General features: G+C 42.7%; 1 protein-coding gene across 1 annotated transcript in view; it reads right to left on the bottom strand.

Annotated features, from left to right (window-relative positions):
• The window catches only part of LOC147684523 (extracellular calcium-sensing receptor-like), a 77,460-nt gene that overhangs the window by 46,130 nt on the left and 10,348 nt on the right, over positions 1–20,982 (bottom strand). Inside the window, exon 2 of the mRNA XM_086939684.1 lies at positions 2,413–2,704. Coding sequence (XP_086795810.1) covers positions 2,413–2,704 — 292 coding nt within the window. The remainder of the gene's footprint in view (positions 1–2,412; positions 2,705–20,982) is intronic.

Below are 20,982 nucleotides of genomic sequence, written 5' to 3'. Positions count from 1 at the left end.
CAAGGTTGCAGGATGTAGGATTCCGATGAGGGAGCGTAATCACCAGAATAGCCATGGGTTGAAGCCACAGTGAAGAGTTCTACATTCGGTCTCAGAAATGGATGCGGAAAATCTCCAGTGGGGCGTCAGAAGGCTGTAGCCAAACACAGTTCCATGAGGAAGGATACCCCTTTGGTGAAGGTCACCTGAAATGGATTTGCTGCTGCGCAAAAGAACAGAGCTGGAAAAGCTGCAAAGTCAATCCCATTGGCAATGCAACTCAGGTGGATAGACAAACAGGTTGTTCCTGGTCTCCTACTGGTTCTCAGAGCACTTTGGGATTTTGGACTATCTGGGCACTTTTAGCACCACTTCCAATGGTCCAGGATTGGAGGGGCACCACTTGGAGGGTCTGGACTCACACTGGCTGGGTCCAGGTGTGGGGTCAAGACGGTGAAAGAATATTGTGTCCCTGTGATTCTGAACTAGAGGACAGCAAACTAACTCCTGTCCTGGGACAGTTGAAGATCTAGTCCTTGTTCCAAGAAAGAAAGTAGCAGAGAAGCAGGACAAACAGGCAGCAATCCAGCCAGGTCCGCAGTCTTGCAGAGCAACAGCCCACCAGAGTGGCTGTCCTTCCTTCAGAACTGAAGTCCAACTCCTGGCAGAGTGTCCATATGTCCAGAAGTGACCTGAAGAATTGGTGTTTGAGGTCATACTTTTATACCCCGGTACCCTGTTTTCCGGAAGGTGGGAGAAGCTTCTAGACAGTAACTTTAAAGGGCATGGAATTTCCTGCCTTGGTTCCAAGCTAGCTAAAGTAACAATGAAGGTTAATTAGGCCCTTTGAAGGTAGAGAACAGGCTATCCTGTTGAAAGTGGGCTGTGCTTAGCTCTGACCCCACCCACCCTGTCAGCTGATGTCTCATTCAGTCACTCCTAATCCCTCTGTTGTGTGACTGTCTGGGAGTAATTCAGTGAAAAATTGTAGGATAAAAGGCAAAAAAATGTGTGTGACCGTGCGGAGAGGGCCAGGTTCAGCAACCTTCCGTATCCATTCTATACTTTGGCAGGCACTTTATTTCGTTCATTGAGTAGTCTATACTGTTCCAGTAGTCTCTAATAATGTTCTCATGCAATACAAGCAAATATTTGGTCTTTATTACACACAGGATAACATTGCTAAATTAGGGGGTTAATTAATGGGATTGTTTAATCTCCTTTACTGACTTATGTTCCACAGTATCCAAATATCTGAAAATTGCTTTGGACTCAAATTTGACACCCAATGCTATGTGTGGAGGCTATAGGTCAAAAAGTGGCATTGCACTTTCTATGGTACCAGGGATGCCATACTGACTATTGCTAGGAGATTTTGCTCAAACGACTTTTCTTTTGCTTATGATTGGTGGCAGAGAATATGGACCAGAATTCTTTCTAACTGAACGTTAGTGTCAAGACATATAGGGGCAGATTTATGAGGCCCTTGCGCAACGTTTACGCCGCTGTTGCGTCACGCAAGGCGGCGTAAACGTGGCGCATCCCTACGAACGATTTACAACGTGACGCATCTAGGCAGATGCGTCACGTTGTAAAGCCCTGCGCCGCTTGTGGGCGTTCCGGCGCAGGGTGGGCGTTCCGGGGCAGGTGCGCCTCGCAAAAGTGGCTGAGTGAAATCTATGAGATTTCACTCAGTCACTTCTAAGCCAATGCTGCGTCAAAAGCCTGCGCCTGCTTGAAGCAGGCGTAGGTCTTGATGCAGCATTGTTAAAATGGGGCACCCCCGAGCCTTGCTGGAGCTGCGTCGCGCTTGCGACGCAACTCCAGCAATGCGCCACATTTCCGGCACAGATGCGTCACGCATCTGTGCCGTTTTTGCACCATGGTGCGCCACATTATAAATGTGGCGCACCATGGCTGGCGGAGCTGTGGCGCATGTTAACTGGCGCATCCCTGGGGATGCGCCAGTTAACATAAATCTGCCCTATAGTATGTCCTGGTATTACAGGGAATTGAATAATTGTACAGCCATTAAACGTTTGACATAGATTTTTTTCTCTTTTACTCTTTTTTCCTTATTACTTTAATTTCATGTATATCAAATGAAATATTTATTCTTTTGTACGTTCTCTGATTTAAAAAAAAAGCTGTGCATGACAGAAGCAGTCATAAGCCTTTTTTGTGTGTTGAAAAATTATCACCAACCATGTGCTAAATAAAGAATGTCAAAAGCACTCATTAGAAAGGAGAACAAGTTAAGATACGACAATTGATAGTCAGAATTAGCTAACAATTCAATGGCATGGATGCAAATTCAAAAATGGATTGTGCCATCAACATGTAATGCAACTGGTCATACCAAACTAAACTCCGTTCATGTTATTAAAAATCACATTTGCAAGGATTTAACTCAAGTTTAAACTCATCCCTTACCTGAGGAAACCTGTAATTGCCAAGTACGTTAGCCATAGGGAGGACTCCTGCGGACGGTCCATCTCCGATGAAGCCAGCCAGCTTGGGGTGTGCCTGACACAGGTAGTTTGGGACTGTCTCTGTCCCACCTGACAGCTGCTGCAAGGTTCCCCCGACTGCTGAAACCTGAGAGTGACAAGAGTCATAGATCCGAAATCCCAAGGTGGTGTTAGGTAAGATCTTGTGACTTCTATTGATGTCATTAATCGTGAAGACCATGGCGAGCAGGCTTTGGTAGAACGGTATATGAATTCTGCAGGTACCATAAAAATGTGCACATACAATTTACTTTTACAGCAATGGAATGTGGCAAGCAAAAGAGGCTTTTAAAATTATAAGGACATGATTGACATTTCAAAGCATATGAGGCAGGAGTGACACTGGAAAACCAATGGACAAAGACACAATATCTATGGGCAAAGTATTGAAAGGTAAGTTTAGAATTTCTATACCTAACGCCACATATATGTACCTTAATGGTATATGTGTCTTGAAGGTGCATAGATGTGGAGTTAGGAATAGTCAACCTATACTTTCTCTATATGCACTTATCTTTCGATATTGTCCTTCGATGTTCTGTCAACAATATTAGGGGCATATTATCAACACACAGCGATAAATATCGCTGAGCACGATTAGCGCTATTTTTCTTATCGCTGGCTATCACAGGATTAAATCGCTGAGATAACGCGTTATCATCAACGTTTATCTCCACAGCGATAACAAATCCAGCGATAGCGGCAAAATAAGGGGACATCGCTGGAAATCCAGCGATACAAATGTGGCGATAAGGTAATCCTTGGTAATAGGGAGATGTGGACTTAGCCTCAGAATCCACCTCCCTTTATAAATATAGCTAAGTCTGACATTTTGCAGAAGCACTTAGCGCGCCTTTTTTTATCGCTATGGGTGTTTGGGACCTGCTTGGTAATACGGACAAGTGCAGTTAGCGCCATTTTATGTTTTATTTTGACACAAAATGCCCACTTTACATCTCATTAGAGATACAAAGCGAGGCGTCGGTAACAAGGCTGTATTTCTATCTTCGGGAATTCCATATCGCAGTCTATGAAGCATCATGTAGAGCTCAATCGAGATAACGGTAGAGGTAGATGCTGTTGTGAAGAAATGTTTATGATTCTGTAAGTATGTCTGACTTACTCTTTAACTATTCATAAATATCCAACAGAAACACTTAAATAAAGAGAAGCAATTAAAAGCTGTAACTTGATTTGTAGACTCATGTCTACAATTTTTATGACACTTTAAAATTGGAATAATTCAACATCCCAGAGATATAGATGGAAACTTACAGATATCGAGGATTTCTATGAAAATGCATTAATTTTACATCAGTGTAAAATACGTTTACCCTGATTTTCAAGGTGAAAATACCATTGGGGCAGATTTACAAGCCCCTTGCACCTCTTTTGCTCTGCCCTTGCGTCACTTTTGTGCAAAAGATGCACCATGGTGCAGGGTATTAACAACGTGATGCATCTGGGAGATGCGTCACTTTGTAAAGCCCTGAGTCATAAGGAGGCATTCCGGCGCGGGGGGGGGGGGCGTTCCTGCAAAGGAACGCCTCCTAAAAGTGGCTGAGTGAAATCTTCAAGATTTCACTCAGTCACTTTTAGGCCAATGTTGCGTCAAAACTAAGCGCCTGCTTGAAGCAGGCGTAAGGCTTGAGGCAGCATTGAAAGGATAGGCCCCCCACAGAGCATTGCTGGAGCTGCAGCGCGCTTGCAATGCAACTCCAGCAATGCGCCGCTTTTACGGCACAGATGCGTGATGCATCTGTGCCGTTTTGGCCCCATGGTGCTCCGCATTGTAAATGTGGCGCATCATGGGTGGCGGAGCTGCGGCGCACAATTACTGGCGCATCCTTGCTAATTTGCAGGGATGCACCAGTCATTGTAAATCTGCCCCTTTATTTTTAACGACCAGTGCTTATTTTTTCCTTGCCTTTTCGGGGCATATTATCAAGGGGGTTTATCTCCGCTTTCTTGGCTTTAAAAGCCAAGAAAGCGGAGATAAAGTTATCTCCCTATTACCTAGCTGTCGCTAACACCAGTTAGCGACAGCTAGTAGGAGATAGCGACCATCTTGGGACCCACTTTGCATGTCAGTGATATTTATCACCAATGACATGCAAAGTGGGCGTGCCAAGATGTTAGCAACTGGAAACAGTCGCTAACATCGCTATCTCCTATTACCAACTTTTGGAGATATTCGCGCTAAGCGGGAATATCTCCAAAAGCTAACACCTGCCCCTGAGCAGTTCTTAGCCATGTTATCCAATGGGAGGTGGATACCATGGCTAAGAGCATTAGCTCGGTAATGCATGAATATCGCTGACTTTTCAGCGATATTCATGCATTGTGGCGATTTTTATCGCATTTGCGATAAACCTTGATAATACCAAAGGTTTATTTGTGGTAAAAATCGCTGCAGCTTAGCGGTAAATTTTTGTCTCTAACCAAGCAATAGCGATAATGATCGCTATTGCTTGGTAATGTTTTGAGTCATTTCGCAGAGGCTGTCCCTCCTTCGTTCCTGAGTCATGTTGATTAATTACCCAACACTACCACACGTGTAAAATACCCTTAGAGCGAATTGCATTTTCACCCCAACGTATTTACAAAGTGATTACATTTTACAAGTGGGGCCACAGGGTATAGCAAGTGGATTTGTTTTAAAAGTTGACAGAACTGCATGTTTTCCCCTTTTCGACACATTTCCCCATCAGCAATTCCTCCCTGGTACAGCTCGAGAAATGGGGTGGGAAAGAATCGAAAGTCCAAATGCAATTTGCACTGATTTCGCTTCCTTAAATGTAGATGCAGATACACTTTGTGGGTAACTGTAGATTTGCTGTTGCAGGAGCGGTATGTGAGCAAAATGGGTGTGAAAACCCATGGCAAAAGTGAAAACGAGCTACGTTATGTGTGCGTGGGTGTCTCTGAAAAGTTCATGGTAGCAATGGATAAATGTAGTGGGCAAAATCATTCCTGTGGGATAAATTCCACATATTCTTATTTAGAACTCGAATTTACACCCCAACACTAATTTGAGTTTGGGGCTCCGTGGAATATACCTGTACAGAAGGTTTCGTGAAGGAAGCCGACAGCTAGTGAACTGTTTATCTTTGCACTGAAATCTAGGTTTTAGAAAATACTCTGAACTGTAATTTAGTGGCATATTACCAAGGGCCTTATCGCCGCTTTAGCGGGAATTTTTACCGCTAAAGCGGCGATAATTTTATCGCCCTATTACGTAGCTGTTGCTAACACCAGTTAGCGACAGCTAGTAGGATATAGCGATCATCTTGGGGCCCACTTTGCATGTCAACGATAATTATCGCTAATGACATGCAAAGTGGGCGTGCCAAGATGTTAGCGGCTGGAAACAGTCGCTAACATTGCTATCTCCTATTACCAACTTTTGGAAATATTCGCGCTAAGCGCGAATATCTCCAAAAGCTAACACCTGCCCTGAGCAGTTCTTAGCCATGTTATCCAATGGTAGGTGGATAACATGGCTAAGTGCATTAGCTCGGTAATGCATGAATATCGCTGACTTTTCAGCGATATTCATGCATTGCGGCCGATTTTTATCCCTTAGGAGATAAACCTTGATAATAGCAAGGCTCCTAAGCGATAAAAATAGGCGATGCACGGCGTTAAAATAATAGCCGCTAAACCAAGCATAGCGATAATTATCGCTTATGCTTGGTAATATGCCCCTTAGTTATCTAGAAGTTGCCAGCGATCAAAAATTACGACAAGGTGCATTACAAGAAATGAGTAGTAATCCAGTAAAATGTGGAAGTTGCATTCATTCATCAGTGCAAGAGATTTTTCTGTCCTTTTAACAAAGATAACATAATTTGGCGAGTTTCCCCTTGAACACCGTGCAATTAGAACATTTTATGTGGATGGCCAAAGGTAGAGAAAGGCTTCAGTCTAGTTAATATATGGATGATAAGTTTCATAACTAAATATTTAAAATAATGTTGGAAATATTTTAGCCATGGTCTATTTAATATTCGTATAGAGTTTGGAAGAGCTTTCAGCATGTATATGGTTTATAGTGTGAATTTATGTAAATGTTCATGAAAAAATACTTTGGATGATTTGCCTGTGGTAAATCATGTTTGGGATGAAGCTTGCTTGGGCAGTCAGTGTAGTCTTTTTACTGTCTGTGAGATGCCCCAACGATGTGGTTGCATATATTGCTAATCTTCAATGCAATGAAGGACAGCAAGCCAAGTTGCTGAGCTGCGTTGCATGAAAGGGATAGAGCAGAAATGCTCCATAGTGGCAAAGATATACAGGGCCTCATTTATGAGAAATTACGCATCGCTGCGACATTCCTGATGCATCATATTTAATGTATGATGCATCATGTCGCAAGGAGTTACAGATGTGTGTGTATTTCTGACGTATCTGTAAGCACAAAAGTGACGCATTGCTGGAGTGTGTCACAAAAGTGACGCAACTCCAGTAATGCTCATGCGAAAGGGCCTGCATCAGTCTTACGCCTGCTGTGGGGCAGGCGCACGATTTTGACGCAACGGCATCTTAAAAGTGACGCAGTGAAACCTGTCCCACCTGACAGCTGCTGCAAGGTTCCCCCGACTGCTGAATCCTGAGAGTGACAAGAGTCATAGATCCGAAAGCCCAAGGTGGTGTTAGGTAAGATCTTGTGACTTCTATTGATGTCATTAATCGTGAAGACCATGGCGAGCAGGCTTTGGTAGAACGGTATATGAATTCTGCAGGTACCATAAAAATGTGCACATACAATTTACTTTTACAGCAATGGAATGTGGCAAGCAAAAGAGGCTTTTAAAATTATAAGGACATGATTGACATTTCAAAGCATATGAGGCAGGAGTGACACTGGAAAACCAATGGACAAAGACACAATATCTATGGGCAAAGTATTGAAAGGTAAGTTTAGAATTTCTATACCTAACGCCACATATATGTACCTTAATGGTATATGTGTCTTGAAGGTGCATAGATGTGGAGTTAGGAATAGTCAACCTATACTTTCTCTATATGCACTTATCTTTCGATATTGTCCTTCGATGTTCTGTCAACAATATTAGGGGCATATTATCAACACACAGCGATAAATATCGCTGAGCACGATTAGCGCTATTTTTCTTATCGCTGGCTATCACAGGATTAAATCGCTGAGATAACGCGTTATCATCAACGTTTATCTCCACATTGATAACAAATCCAGCGATAGCGGCAAAATAAGGGGACATCGCTGGAAATCCAGCGATACAAATGTGGCGATAAGGTAATCCTTGGTAATAGGGAGATGTGGACTTAGCCTCAGAATCCACCTCCCTTTATAAATATAGCTAAGTCTGACATTTTGCAGAAGCACTTAGCGCGCCTTTTTTTATCGCTATGGGTGTTTGGGACCTGCTTGGTAATACGGACAAGTGCAGTTAGCGCCATTTTATGTTTTATTTTGACACAAAATGCCCACTTTACATCTCATTAGAGATACAAAGCGAGGCGTCGGTAACAAGGCTGTATTTCTATCTTCGGGAATTCCATATCGCAGTCTATGAAGCATCATGTAGAGCTCAATCGAGATAACGGTAGAGGTAGATGCTGTTGTGAAGAAATGTTTATGATTCTGTAAGTATGTCTGACTTACTCTTTAACTATTCATAAATATCCAACAGAAACACTTAAATAAAGAGAAGCAATTAAAAGCTGTAACTTGATTTGTAGACTCATGTCTACAATTTTTATGACACTTTAAAATTGGAATAATTCAACATCCCAGAGATATAGATGGAAACTTACAGATATCGAGGATTTCTATGAAAATGCATTAACTTTACATCAGTGTAAAATACGTTTACCCTGATTTTCAAGGTGAAAATACCATTGGGGCAGATTTACAAGCCCCTTGCACCTCTTTTGCTCTGCCCTTGCGTCACTTTTGTGCAAAAGATGCACCATGGTGCAGGGTATTAACAACGTGATGCATCTGGGAGATGCGTCACTTTGTAAAGCCCTGAGTCATAAGGAGGCATTCCGGCGCGGGGGGGGGGGGCGTTCCTGCAAAGGAACGCCTCCTAAAAGTGGCTGAGTGAAATCTTCAAGATTTCACTCAGTCACTTTTAGGCCAATGTTGCGTCAAAACTAAGCGCCTGCTTGAAGCAGGCGTAAGGCTTGAGGCAGCATTGAAAGGATAGGCCCCCCACAGAGCATTGCTGGAGCTGCAGCGCGCTTGCAATGCAACTCCAGCAATGCGCCGCTTTTACGGCACAGATGCGTGATGCATCTGTGCCGTTTTGGCCCCATGGTGCTCCGCATTGTAAATGTGGCGCATCATGGGTGGCGGAGCTGCGGCGCACAATTACTGGCGCATCCTTGCTAATTTGCAGGGATGCACCAGTCATTGTAAATCTGCCCCTTTATTTTTAACGACCAGTGCTTATTTTTTCCTTGCCTTTTCGGGGCATATTATCAAGGGGGTTTATCTCCGCTTTCTTGGCTTTAAAAGCCAAGAAAGCGGAGATAAAGTTATCTCCCTATTACCTAGCTGTCGCTAACACCAGTTAGCGACAGCTAGTAGGAGATAGCGACCATCTTGGGACCCACTTTGCATGTCAGTGATATTTATCACCAATGACATGCAAAGTGGGCGTGCCAAGATGTTAGCAACTGGAAACAGTCGCTAACATCGCTATCTCCTATTACCAACTTTTGGAGATATTCGCGCTAAGCGGGAATATCTCCAAAAGCTAACACCTGCCCCTGAGCAGTTCTTAGCCATGTTATCCAATGGGAGGTGGATACCATGGCTAAGAGCATTAGCTCGGTAATGCATGAATATCGCTGACTTTTCAGCGATATTCATGCATTGTGGCGATTTTTATCGCATTTGTGATAAACCTTGATAATACCAAGGTTTATTTGTGGTAAAAATCGCTGCAGCTTAGCGGTAAATTTTTGTCTCTAACCAAGCAATAGCGATAATGATCGCTATTGCTTGGTAATGTTTTGAGTCATTTCGCAGAGGCTGTCCCTCCTTCGTTCCTGAGTCATGTTGATTAATTACCCAACACTACCACACGTGTAAAATACCCTTAGAGCGAATTGCATTTTCACCCCAACGTATTTACAAAGTGATTACATTTTACAAGTGGGGCCACAGGGTATAGCAAGTGGATTTGTTTTAAAAGTTGACAGAACTGCATGTTTTCCCCTTTTCGACACATTTCCCCATCAGCAATTCCTCCCTGGTACAGCTCGAGAAATGGGGTGGGAAAGAATCGAAAGTCCAAATGCAATTTGCACTGATTTCGCTTCCTTAAATGTAGATGCAGATACACTTTGTGGGTAACTGTAGATTTGCTGTTGCAGGAGCGGTATGTGAGCAAAATGGGTGTGAAAACCCATGGCAAAAGTGAAAACGAGCTACGTTATGTGTGCGTGGGTGTCTCTGAAAAGTTCATGGTAGCAATGGATAAATGTAGTGGGCAAAATCATTCCTGTGGGATAAATTCCACATATTCTTATTTAGAACTCGAATTTACACCCCAACACTAATTTGAGTTTGGGGCTCCGTGGAATATACCTGTACAGAAGGTTTCGTGAAGGAAGCCGACAGCTAGTGAACTGTTTATCTTTGCACTGAAATCTAGGTTTTAGAAAATACTCTGAACTGTAATTTAGTGGCATATTACCAAGGGCCTTATCGCCGCTTTAGCGGGAATTTTTACCGCTAAAGCGGCGATAATTTTATCGCCCTATTACGTAGCTGTTGCTAACACCAGTTAGCGACAGCTAGTAGGATATAGCGATCATCTTGGGGCCCACTTTGCATGTCAACGATAATTATCGCTAATGACATGCAAAGTGGGCGTGCCAAGATGTTAGCGGCTGGAAACAGTCGCTAACATTGCTATCTCCTATTACCAACTTTTGGAAATATTCGCGCTAAGCGCGAATATCTCCAAAAGCTAACACCTGCCCTGAGCAGTTCTTAGCCATGTTATCCAATGGGAGGTGGATAACATGGCTAAGTGCATTAGCTCGATAATGCATGAATATCGCTGACTTCTCAGCGATATTCATGCATTGCGGCCGATTTTTATCCCTTAGGAGATAAACCTTGATAATAGCAAGGCTCCTAAGCGATAAAAATAGGCGATGCACGGCGTTAAAATAATAGCCGCTAAACCAAGCATAGCGATAATTATCGCTTATGCTTGGTAATATGCCCCTTAGTTATCTAGAAGTTGCCAGCGATCAAAAATTACGACAAGGTGCATTACAAGAAATGAGTAGTAATCCAGTAAAATGTGGAAGTTGCATTCATTCATCAGTGCAAGAGATTTTTCTGTCCTTTTAACAAAGATAACATAATTTGGCGAGTTTCCCCTTGAACACCGTGCAATTAGAACATTTTATGTGGATGGCCAAAGGTAGAGAAAGGCTTCAGTCTAGTTAATATATGGATGATAAGTTTCATAACTAAATATTTAAAATAATGTTGGAAATATTTTAGCCATGGTCTATTTAATATTCGTATAGAGTTTGGAAGAGCTTTCAGCATGTATATGGTTTATAGTGTGAATTTATGTAAATGTTCATGAAAAAATACTTTGGATGATTTGCCTGTGGTAAATCATGTTTGGGATGAAGCTTGCTTGGGCAGTCAGTGTAGTCTTTTTACTGTCTGTGAGATGCCCCAACGATGTGGTTGCATATATTGCTAATCTTCAATGCAATGAAGGACAGCAAGCCAAGTTGCTGAGCTGCGTTGCATGAAAGGGATAGAGCAGAAATGCTCCATAGTGGCAAAGATATACAGGGCCTCATTTATGAGAAATTACGCATCGCTGCGACATTCCTGATGCATCATATTTAATGTATGATGCATCATGTCGCAAGGAGTTACAGATGTGTGTGTATTTCTGACGTATCTGTAAGCACAAAAGTGACGCATTGCTGGAGTGTGTCACAAAAGTGACGCAACTCCAGTAATGCTCATGCGAAAGGGCCTGCATCAGTCTTACGCCTGCTGTGAGGCAGGCGCACGATTTTGACGCAACGGCATCTTAAAAGTGACGCAGTGAAACCTGTCCCACCTGACAGCTGCTGCAAGGTTCCCCCGACTGCTGAATCCTGAGAGTGACAAGAGTCATAGATCCGAAAGCCCAAGGTGGTGTTAGGTAAGATCTTGTGACTTCTATTGATGTCATTAATCGTGAAGACCATGGCGAGCAGGCTTTGGTAGAACGGTATATGAATTCTGCAGGTACCATAAAAATGTGCACATACAATTTACTTTTACAGCAATGGAATGTGGCAAGCAAAAGAGGCTTTTAAAATTATAAGGACATGATTGACATTTCAAAGCATATGAGGCAGGAGTGACACTGGAAAACCAATGGACAAAGACACAATATCTATGGGCAAAGTATTGAAAGGTAAGTTTAGAATTTCTATACCTAACGCCACATATATGTACCTTAATGGTATATGTGTCTTGAAGGTGCATAGATGTGGAGTTAGGAATAGTCAACCTATACTTTCTCTATATGCACTTATCTTTCGATATTGTCCTTCGATGTTCTGTCAACAATATTAGGGGCATATTATCAACACACAGCGATAAATATCGCTGAGCACGATTAGCGCTATTTTTCTTATCGCTGGCTATCACAGGATTAAATCGCTGAGATAACGCGTTATCATCAACGTTTATCTCCACAGCGATAACAAATCCAGCGATAGCGGCAAAATAAGGGGACATCGCTGGAAATCCAGCGATACAAATGTGGCGATAAGGTAATCCTTGGTAATAGGGAGATGTGGACTTAGCCTCAGAATCCACCTCCCTTTATAAATATAGCTAAGTCTGACATTTTGCAGAAGCACTTAGCGCGCCTTTTTTTATCGCTATGGGTGTTTGGGACCTGCTTGGTAATACGGACAAGTGCAGTTAGCGCCATTTTATGTTTTATTTTGACACAAAATGCCCACTTTACATCTCATTAGAGATACAAAGCGAGGCGTCGGTAACAAGGCTGTATTTCTATCTTCGGGAATTCCATATCGCAGTCTATGAAGCATCATGTAGAGCTCAATCGAGATAACGGTAGAGGTAGATGCTGTTGTGAAGAAATGTTTATGATTCTGTAAGTATGTCTGACTTACTCTTTAACTATTCATAAATATCCAACAGAAACACTTAAATAAAGAGAAGCAATTAAAAGCTGTAACTTGATTTGTAGACTCATGTCTACAATTTTTATGACACTTTAAAATTGGAATAATTCAACATCCCAGAGATATAGATGGAAACTTACAGATATCGAGGATTTCTATGAAAATGCATTAACTTTACATCAGTGTAAAATACGTTTACCCTGATTTTCAAGGTGAAAATACCATTGGGGCAGATTTACAAGCCCCTTGCACCTCTTTTGCTCTGCCCTTGCGTCACTTTTGTGCAAAAGATGCACCATGGTGCAGGGTATTAACAACGTGATGCATCTGGGAGATGCGTCACTTTGTAAAGCCCTGAGTCATAAGGAGGCATTCCGGCGCGGGGGGGGGGGCGTTCCTGCAAAGGAACGCCTCCTAAAAGTGGCTGAGTGAAATCTTCAAGATTTCACTCAGTCACTTTTAGGCCAATGTTGCGTCAAAACTAAGCGCCTGCTTGAAGCAGGCGTAAGGCTTGAGGCAGCATTGAAAGGATAGGCCCCCCACAGAGCATTGCTGGAGCTGCAGCGCGCTTGCAATGCAACTCCAGCAATGCGCCGCTTTTACGGCACAGATGCGTGATGCATCTGTGCCGTTTTGGCCCCATGGTGCTCCGCATTGTAAATGTGGCGCATCATGGGTGGCGGAGCTGCGGCGCACAATTACTGGCGCATCCTTGCTAATTTGCAGGGATGCACCAGTCATTGTAAATCTGCCCCTTTATTTTTAACGACCAGTGCTTATTTTTTCCTTGCCTTTTCGGGGCATATTATCAAGGGGGTTTATCTCCGCTTTCTTGGCTTTAAAAGCCAAGAAAGCGGAGATAAAGTTATCTCCCTATTACCTAGCTGTCGCTAACACCAGTTAGCGACAGCTAGTAGGAGATAGCGACCATCTTGGGACCCACTTTGCATGTCAGTGATATTTATCACCAATGACATGCAAAGTGGGCGTGCCAAGATGTTAGCAACTGGAAACAGTCGCTAACATCGCTATCTCCTATTACCAACTTTTGGAGATATTCGCGCTAAGCGGGAATATCTCCAAAAGCTAACACCTGCCCCTGAGCAGTTCTTAGCCATGTTATCCAATGGGAGGTGGATACCATGGCTAAGAGCATTAGCTCGGTAATGCATGAATATCGCTGACTTTTCAGCGATATTCATGCATTGTGGCGATTTTTATCGCATTTGTGATAAACCTTGATAATACCAAGGTTTATTTGTGGTAAAAATCGCTGCAGCTTAGCGGTAAATTTTTGTCTCTAACCAAGCAATAGCGATAATGATCGCTATTGCTTGGTAATGTTTTGAGTCATTTCGCAGAGGCTGTCCCTCCTTCGTTCCTGAGTCATGTTGATTAATTACCCAACACTACCACACGTGTAAAATACCCTTAGAGCGAATTGCATTTTCACCCCAACGTATTTACAAAGTGATTACATTTTACAAGTGGGGCCACAGGGTATAGCAAGTGGATTTGTTTTAAAAGTTGACAGAACTGCATGTTTTCCCCTTTTCGACACATTTCCCCATCAGCAATTCCTCCCTGGTACAGCTCGAGAAATGGGGTGGGAAAGAATCGAAAGTCCAAATGCAATTTGCACTGATTTCGCTTCCTTAAATGTAGATGCAGATACACTTTGTGGGTAACTGTAGATTTGCTGTTGCAGGAGCGGTATGTGAGCAAAATGGGTGTGAAAACCCATGGCAAAAGTGAAAACGAGCTACGTTATGTGTGCGTGGGTGTCTCTGAAAAGTTCATGGTAGCAATGGATAAATGTAGTGGGCAAAATCATTCCTGTGGGATAAATTCCACATATTCTTATTTAGAACTCGAATTTACACCCCAACACTAATTTGAGTTTGGGGCTCCGTGGAATATACCTGTACAGAAGGTTTCGTGAAGGAAGCCGACAGCTAGTGAACTGTTTATCTTTGCACTGAAATCTAGGTTTTAGAAAATACTCTGAACTGTAATTTAGTGGCATATTACCAAGGGCCTTATCGCCGCTTTAGCAGGAATTTTTACCGCTAAAGCGGCGATAATTTTATCGCCCTATTACGTAGCTGTTGCTAACACCAGTTAGCGACAGCTAGTAGGATATAGCGATCATCTTGGGGCCCACTTTGCATGTCAACGATAATTATCGCTAATGACATGCAAAGTGGGCGTGCCAAGATGTTAGCGGCTGGAAACAGTCGCTAACATTGCTATCTCCTATTACCAACTTTTGGAAATATTCGCGCTAAGCGCGAATATCTCCAAAAGCTAACACCTGCCCTGAGCAGTTCTTAGCCATGTTATCCAATGGGAGGTGGATAACATGGCTAAGTGCATTAGCTCGATAATGCATGAATATCGCTGACTTCTCAGCGATATTCATGCATTGCGGCCGATTTTTATCCCTTAGGAGATAAACCTTGATAATAGCAAGGCTCCTAAGCGATAAAAATAGGCGATGCACGGCGTTAAAATAATAGCCGCTAAACCAAGCATAGCGATAATTATCGCTTATGCTTGGTAATATGCCCCTTAGTTATCTAGAAGTTGCCAGCGATCAAAAATTACGACAAGGTGCATTACAAGAAATGAGTAGTAATCCAGTAAAATGTGGAAGTTGCATTCATTCATCAGTGCAAGAGATTTTTCTGTCCTTTTAACAAAGATAACATAATTTGGCGAGTTTCCCCTTGAACACCGTGCAATTAGAACATTTTATGTGGATGGCCAAAGGTAGAGAAAGGCTTCAGTCTAGTTAATATATGGATGATAAGTTTCATAACTAAATATTTAAAATAATGTTGGAAATATTTTAGCCATGGTCTATTTAATATTCGTATAGAGTTTGGAAGAGCTTTCAGCATGTATATGGTTTATAGTGTGAATTTATGTAAATGTTCATGAAAAAATACTTTGGATGATTTGCCTGTGGTAAATCATGTTTGGGATGAAGCTTGCTTGGGCAGTCAGTGTAGTCTTTTTACTGTCTGTGAGATGCCCCAACGATGTGGTTGCATATATTGCTAATCTTCAATGCAATGAAGGACAGCAAGCCAAGTTGCTGAGCTGCGTTGCATGAAAGGGATAGAGCAGAAATGCTCCATAGTGGCAAAGATATACAGGGCCTCATTTATGAGAAATTACGCATCGCTGCGACATTCCTGATGCATCATATTTAATGTATGATGCATCATGTCGCAAGGAGTTACAGATGTGTGTGTATTTCTGACGTATCTGTAAGCACAAAAGTGACGCATTGCTGGAGTGTGTCACAAAAGTGACGCAACTCCAGTAATGCTCATGCGAAAGGGCCTGCATCAGTCTTACGCCTGCTGTGAGGCAGGCGCACGATTTTGACGCAACGGCATCTTAAAAGTGACGCAGTGAAATCTCATAGATTTCACTGCGTCACTTCTATGACCCTTCCTTGCATCAATACGCCCCCCTTGCATACATTATACCTGGCGCAGGTATAATGTGGCGCAGGGGTTTACAAAGTGACGCATCTACCTAGATGCGTCACTTTGTAAATATGGCGCAACAAGGCGAATTTTTTACGCCACTGGTGTGCCACAAAAAGTGACACACCGGCGGCGTAAAAATGACGCACAGCCTCATAAATGAGGCCCACTGCATTTCTGCTCTCTCCTCGCACTATAGCATAATGGTGCTGGGAGCCTGTGTTACGGACATATTACTGCACAAAAACAATCCTCTGAGGCATTTTCCTAATTCTGCAGCACATGTGGAAAGATGAAATAACGAGGAGAAATAAATATATATGTTACTGTGTTGTATTTTTGTGCTTATTTGCTGTGCTGTTATGTTGCTGTGTTGTTTTGTAATATTGTATTGTGTTGGTGATGTGATTCGCCCATTCTTCGCAGACCATGTAACTCCCAGGTTGGAGTCTTTAATACCCTCTGGTACTTGGGTGAAACACTATTCTGATATCTTTCACATAGAAGAGAGAAAACCTGGCTCCCCTGATTTCTAAAGAAAAATGTCTGTAATTTGAAACAGAACTTTTAGGATTCAGCATGGGAACAGATGGAGTCCCTGTAGATATCTTTACAGCCAATACCCCCATATGGGCCCCTTTCCTGACAAGCCTAAACCTAAAAAAAAGCCCAACTCCTAGGTTCCTGGAGTGAAGGGATCATTGTACCAATCTTTTAGAAGGGAGACAGAGGTCTGCCTAGCTGCTATTGGTCAATCTCCCTACAGGGGCGGCCTTAGGCATGTGCAAGCTGTGCACCTGCACAGGGCCACCAAATCTCAGGGGCCACCACGCCAATATATATCCTTAATATAATAATCCTCTGGGGATGGATACATATTTGCGTGGCGGCCACTGGCAGGGATTTGGTGGCCTCCAGCTCTGTTCCACTTCCAAACACCCTGACCCCCCCCCCCCCCCCCCCCCTCTTCACTGGCCTCCGCGCTCCACCCCGCCCGGACCCCCTCTTCCGGGGCCCCCTACCTACGATCCCTGCCCAGGGCCGCCATGATCCTAAAGCCGCCCCTGCTTCCTATTTGATTCAAGTGCTTCATATCTTAGGGCGAGTAATCTTGTAGTGACTGGAGGCCTGGGTAGAAGAGAATAAGATCTTAACAGAAATCTAGTTTGGCTTTTGTCCAGGGATTGGTACTGTCGAACAATGTTTAATCTTGTATCTTTTGGGTGGGAAATAATATTCTAGCAAAGAAGACAGCTCTCCATTTAGCTTTATGGATCTGTCCAGTGCATTTATTCTGGTAAATTGCACATAACTATGGGCTTAATGGAGCAATCAGTAGAAAAAGAATTGATAATTATGATGAAAAGCTTACATGCTGAAACCTCAGTTTCAATTCGATATGGAAATATAGAGAAATGAACTTCCTCAATCCTATTCCTTTGGTATATATAAATGTAAAGATATTTTTACTGGAGAAGAGTAAAGATATGCCTAGGATGGGAAATCGTTTAATTCCCGTCCTATGATATGCTGATGACGCTGTCCTTATTTCAAGAACAACAAATGGTCTTCAAATTTTACTTAATTAATTATTATTCTTTATGGAAAGCCTGGAACTAAAGGTGAATTTCACTAAATCATTTGTCATGACGTGTGGCTCAGCTAGGAAAAAAATGTAGTCTCACTGGTTGGGGGGAACCCGGTTAAAGAAATTTAATTATTTGGGGATTTTAGTAAAATCAATAAAGCAGTCTTTAGATCTGCACATAAACCACACCAGAAACCAAATCAAAGAATTAGTAAATATTTGCATGAGCAAGTGCATAGCTGTTGAGACATACAGAGCTGGCATTTGGGGCTACAGTAATGCATTTATCCTGCAACATACGGAAAATAAAAATAGATTTGTCTGCAGAACACTGCCTCTCCCAAAAAGCACCACATCCATTATTGGCCATGGAGAAGCTGGTTTAATGTACATGGAAGATAAGACTGGCCTTGCCCCCTTGATTTTATGAATTACATGTTGAGCCAAGTAGGAAACGGATTTGGTAAGGGACTCCCTTGTGGATTGCTGTTATTTGAAAATTTGCATCGCATACCATGGTTTGCTTACTTTATGAAAGTGTTTTACCATCTGGGAGCTCCAGAAACATTTAATATTACCTGGGATTTAAATTTGAGTTGTAAAGCTAACATCAGACAGTGTTTTCAGGAATATCGTATGGAGCAAAGGGGAGAAAGTGCTGCATCTATGTTCAGCATAATTAAGTTCTCTGGCATTTGTACATGCACAGGGATGGAACCTTTCCTATCCCTTATACTGAGTAGAGCTAACGCTTTCGTTAAAATCTTCTAAGGTTGGGCAACCTGCACTTAATCATAGCTTTTCCCACTCAAGGCACCTTTTTACGACCCAGCCGCCTTGTGATAGTCTTTCTAGTCAAAGCCCATGCAACTTTATGCTCTTTTGTACATTAGAATCAGTCCCACGCCAGTCACTCCTGGTCACCATTTTCACCATGCAAACTTTCGAACTTATAATTTAGCAATGGCATTTTTACAGAAGCTGGAGGCATCAGATATTTGTCACTCTGTTTTATATTTCAATATTATAACCATTACATTTAGGAAGAGTTACAAATAAGACTTCCAAATGTTGTAAGGTTGCACTTTTAGAGAATTCTTAAATTAGCATAGAACCTATTTAATGGTAATGAATTTGATTATGTGCATTGTGCATTGACTTATTATAAATGTTTTGATTGATTTATGATATCTGTTGTAACATGCACATAGGATGATGAAGATGAATTTTAATGTGCGCTGTGTTCATTATAAATGTCTTGATCTATGGGTGATTCTGTAATATACGTTGATGTTGTGCGTTTGGTGTGATTATGTTCTTTTATGACTGTTTCCGCCAAATAAAGATTGATTATGAAGATGAGTCGTGATGTGTTACTTTTGTTGTGTGTGGGGATTGTGTAGTTAAGTTGGGTTGTTTGTATGGTCATTTAATTTTGAGTTATTTTGTCTTGTATTGTTGTATTGTGCTGCTGACTCGCTGTTAAGTTGTGATGCTGCAATATGATATTTGAGTTGTGTTGAGCAGCTTGGTATGTTGTAGCTGTAAGTGAGCGTGTGCCATGTATGTAGTGAAGTCCAAGATACTTTTGTTGTATAAAAAGTATTTATTTCAAATGAGTATTTCCCATATGATAATAGAGCATTCAGCTCAGCCAACGCGTTTCGTTCTCCCCTGGAGCACTTCAACAGGGCTTAAGTAAAGCAATGCTAAAAATCAAAAGCAGTCAAGAAGAGGTAGTCCAATGTAAGTGCTCCAGTGTATTGCGCTGGACGCAAATGAGCATTTCCAGGGCTAGGTCAAGCGAAAAAGAGACAATCCTTGTGGTATGGTCACACAGATTCACAATTCTTTATTGAAAGATCAAAATAAGGGAGAAAGGAATGGGGAGGGGAACATAAGACTTGATAAATGAAGCAATCATACAGCGCAAAGTACACAGAGCAATATTAAACTTAGCAGTGGATAGATAGCAAGGGGTGGTCCCACAAAGCTGGGACCCTGGGAGGTCAAGGAAGGGCAGTACCAAGCATGTCGCATGGGTCCACATCTCTGCACATGATGGTCGGTGGGGTAAGGTGAGCTGTGAGAAAAAATGGATATAGCAAAAGACGGGGAGAGAAAATCAAGCAGGGGGCCCACTCTCACACACATGTCTGAGGGAGGGGAACTGATGGGATAAAATGGAAGAAGAAGGAAGGGAATAGAGAAATGAGAGGCAAAGGGGAGGATAGAGGTGGAAAAAGCAAAAGTGGAGAGTGGGAAATGCATGAGCAATGTCAAGGATCATGTCCAGAGGAGGATCCCAAGGGCAGTGGCAGCGTAGTGGAACATTTGGTCTCTCCATAGGAAGTCAAGGGAGACCTCAAATAGAAGCTAGCAGGTACCATCTGGGAGAGAAAAAGTGCCCAGGTGAGGAGGAAGGTCTCTGTCTTGTCTTGCAGTTTGAGATGGCTTGCTCATAGGTAGACGTCCGGTACATCGTCGAGAGCCATTCGTCATGGGGTGTTTGTGAGTGCCAGTGACAGAGAATGCAGATCTTCACCGTGGCATGCGTCATATGCAGTAGATAGCACTAAAAGTGGGAATGGTCTGGGGTGGTTGTTTGGTCATGTAGGAGGATCAGGGGATTTGACAAGGTGGACGTAACCACCTCCCAATAATGTCAGACTATGTGGCAATCACAGTGGATATGAATCAGGTTGCAATGGCCGTGGGTGCAGTGCCAGCAATTTGCTGCTTCTAGTTTTACAGGAGTCCAGTGACAGTCATTTAGTGACTTAAAGAGAAAAACCTTCAACCGTGCCTCTTGTGCTCCATGGTCCAATGCTTCCAAAGGTCCTTCCACTCCTCTGTTTCATATTCTGTCTGAAGTCTGGTTTGCCATTTGTCACAGAGGTTATTCAGGAGGAGCAGGGAGAAGTCTCAAGAGGCTATAAAAGCCAGATATCACCCCACAAAAGCAGCCCCAAGCCCTGGTATAGGAGAATACAGGAGAGGGTTGCAAGACCCAGGGCCACGCGCCCAACCAACAGGTGAGGCAATGCCATAGCTGCAAATACCAAGAAAAGTACAAAGTTCCTCAGTGTTAGAGATGGGGAGTGAGGTCAGAGGGTGGTCACTGATGTGTGTTGTAAGGAGGGGAGTTCTCCTTGTGGGAACTAGGGCTCTTCTACACCTAGCAAGCTAGGTGTCATGCTTCATCATTTCAGCTTACCCCTCA

Source organism: Lissotriton vulgaris, chromosome 10 (genome assembly GCF_964263255.1).
Source record: "Lissotriton vulgaris chromosome 10, aLisVul1.2, whole genome shotgun sequence".
In the NCBI taxonomy this organism is placed as follows: Eukaryota; Metazoa; Chordata; class Amphibia; order Caudata; family Salamandridae; genus Lissotriton; species Lissotriton vulgaris.
This window is presented reverse-complemented; position numbering and strand designations above follow the sequence as displayed.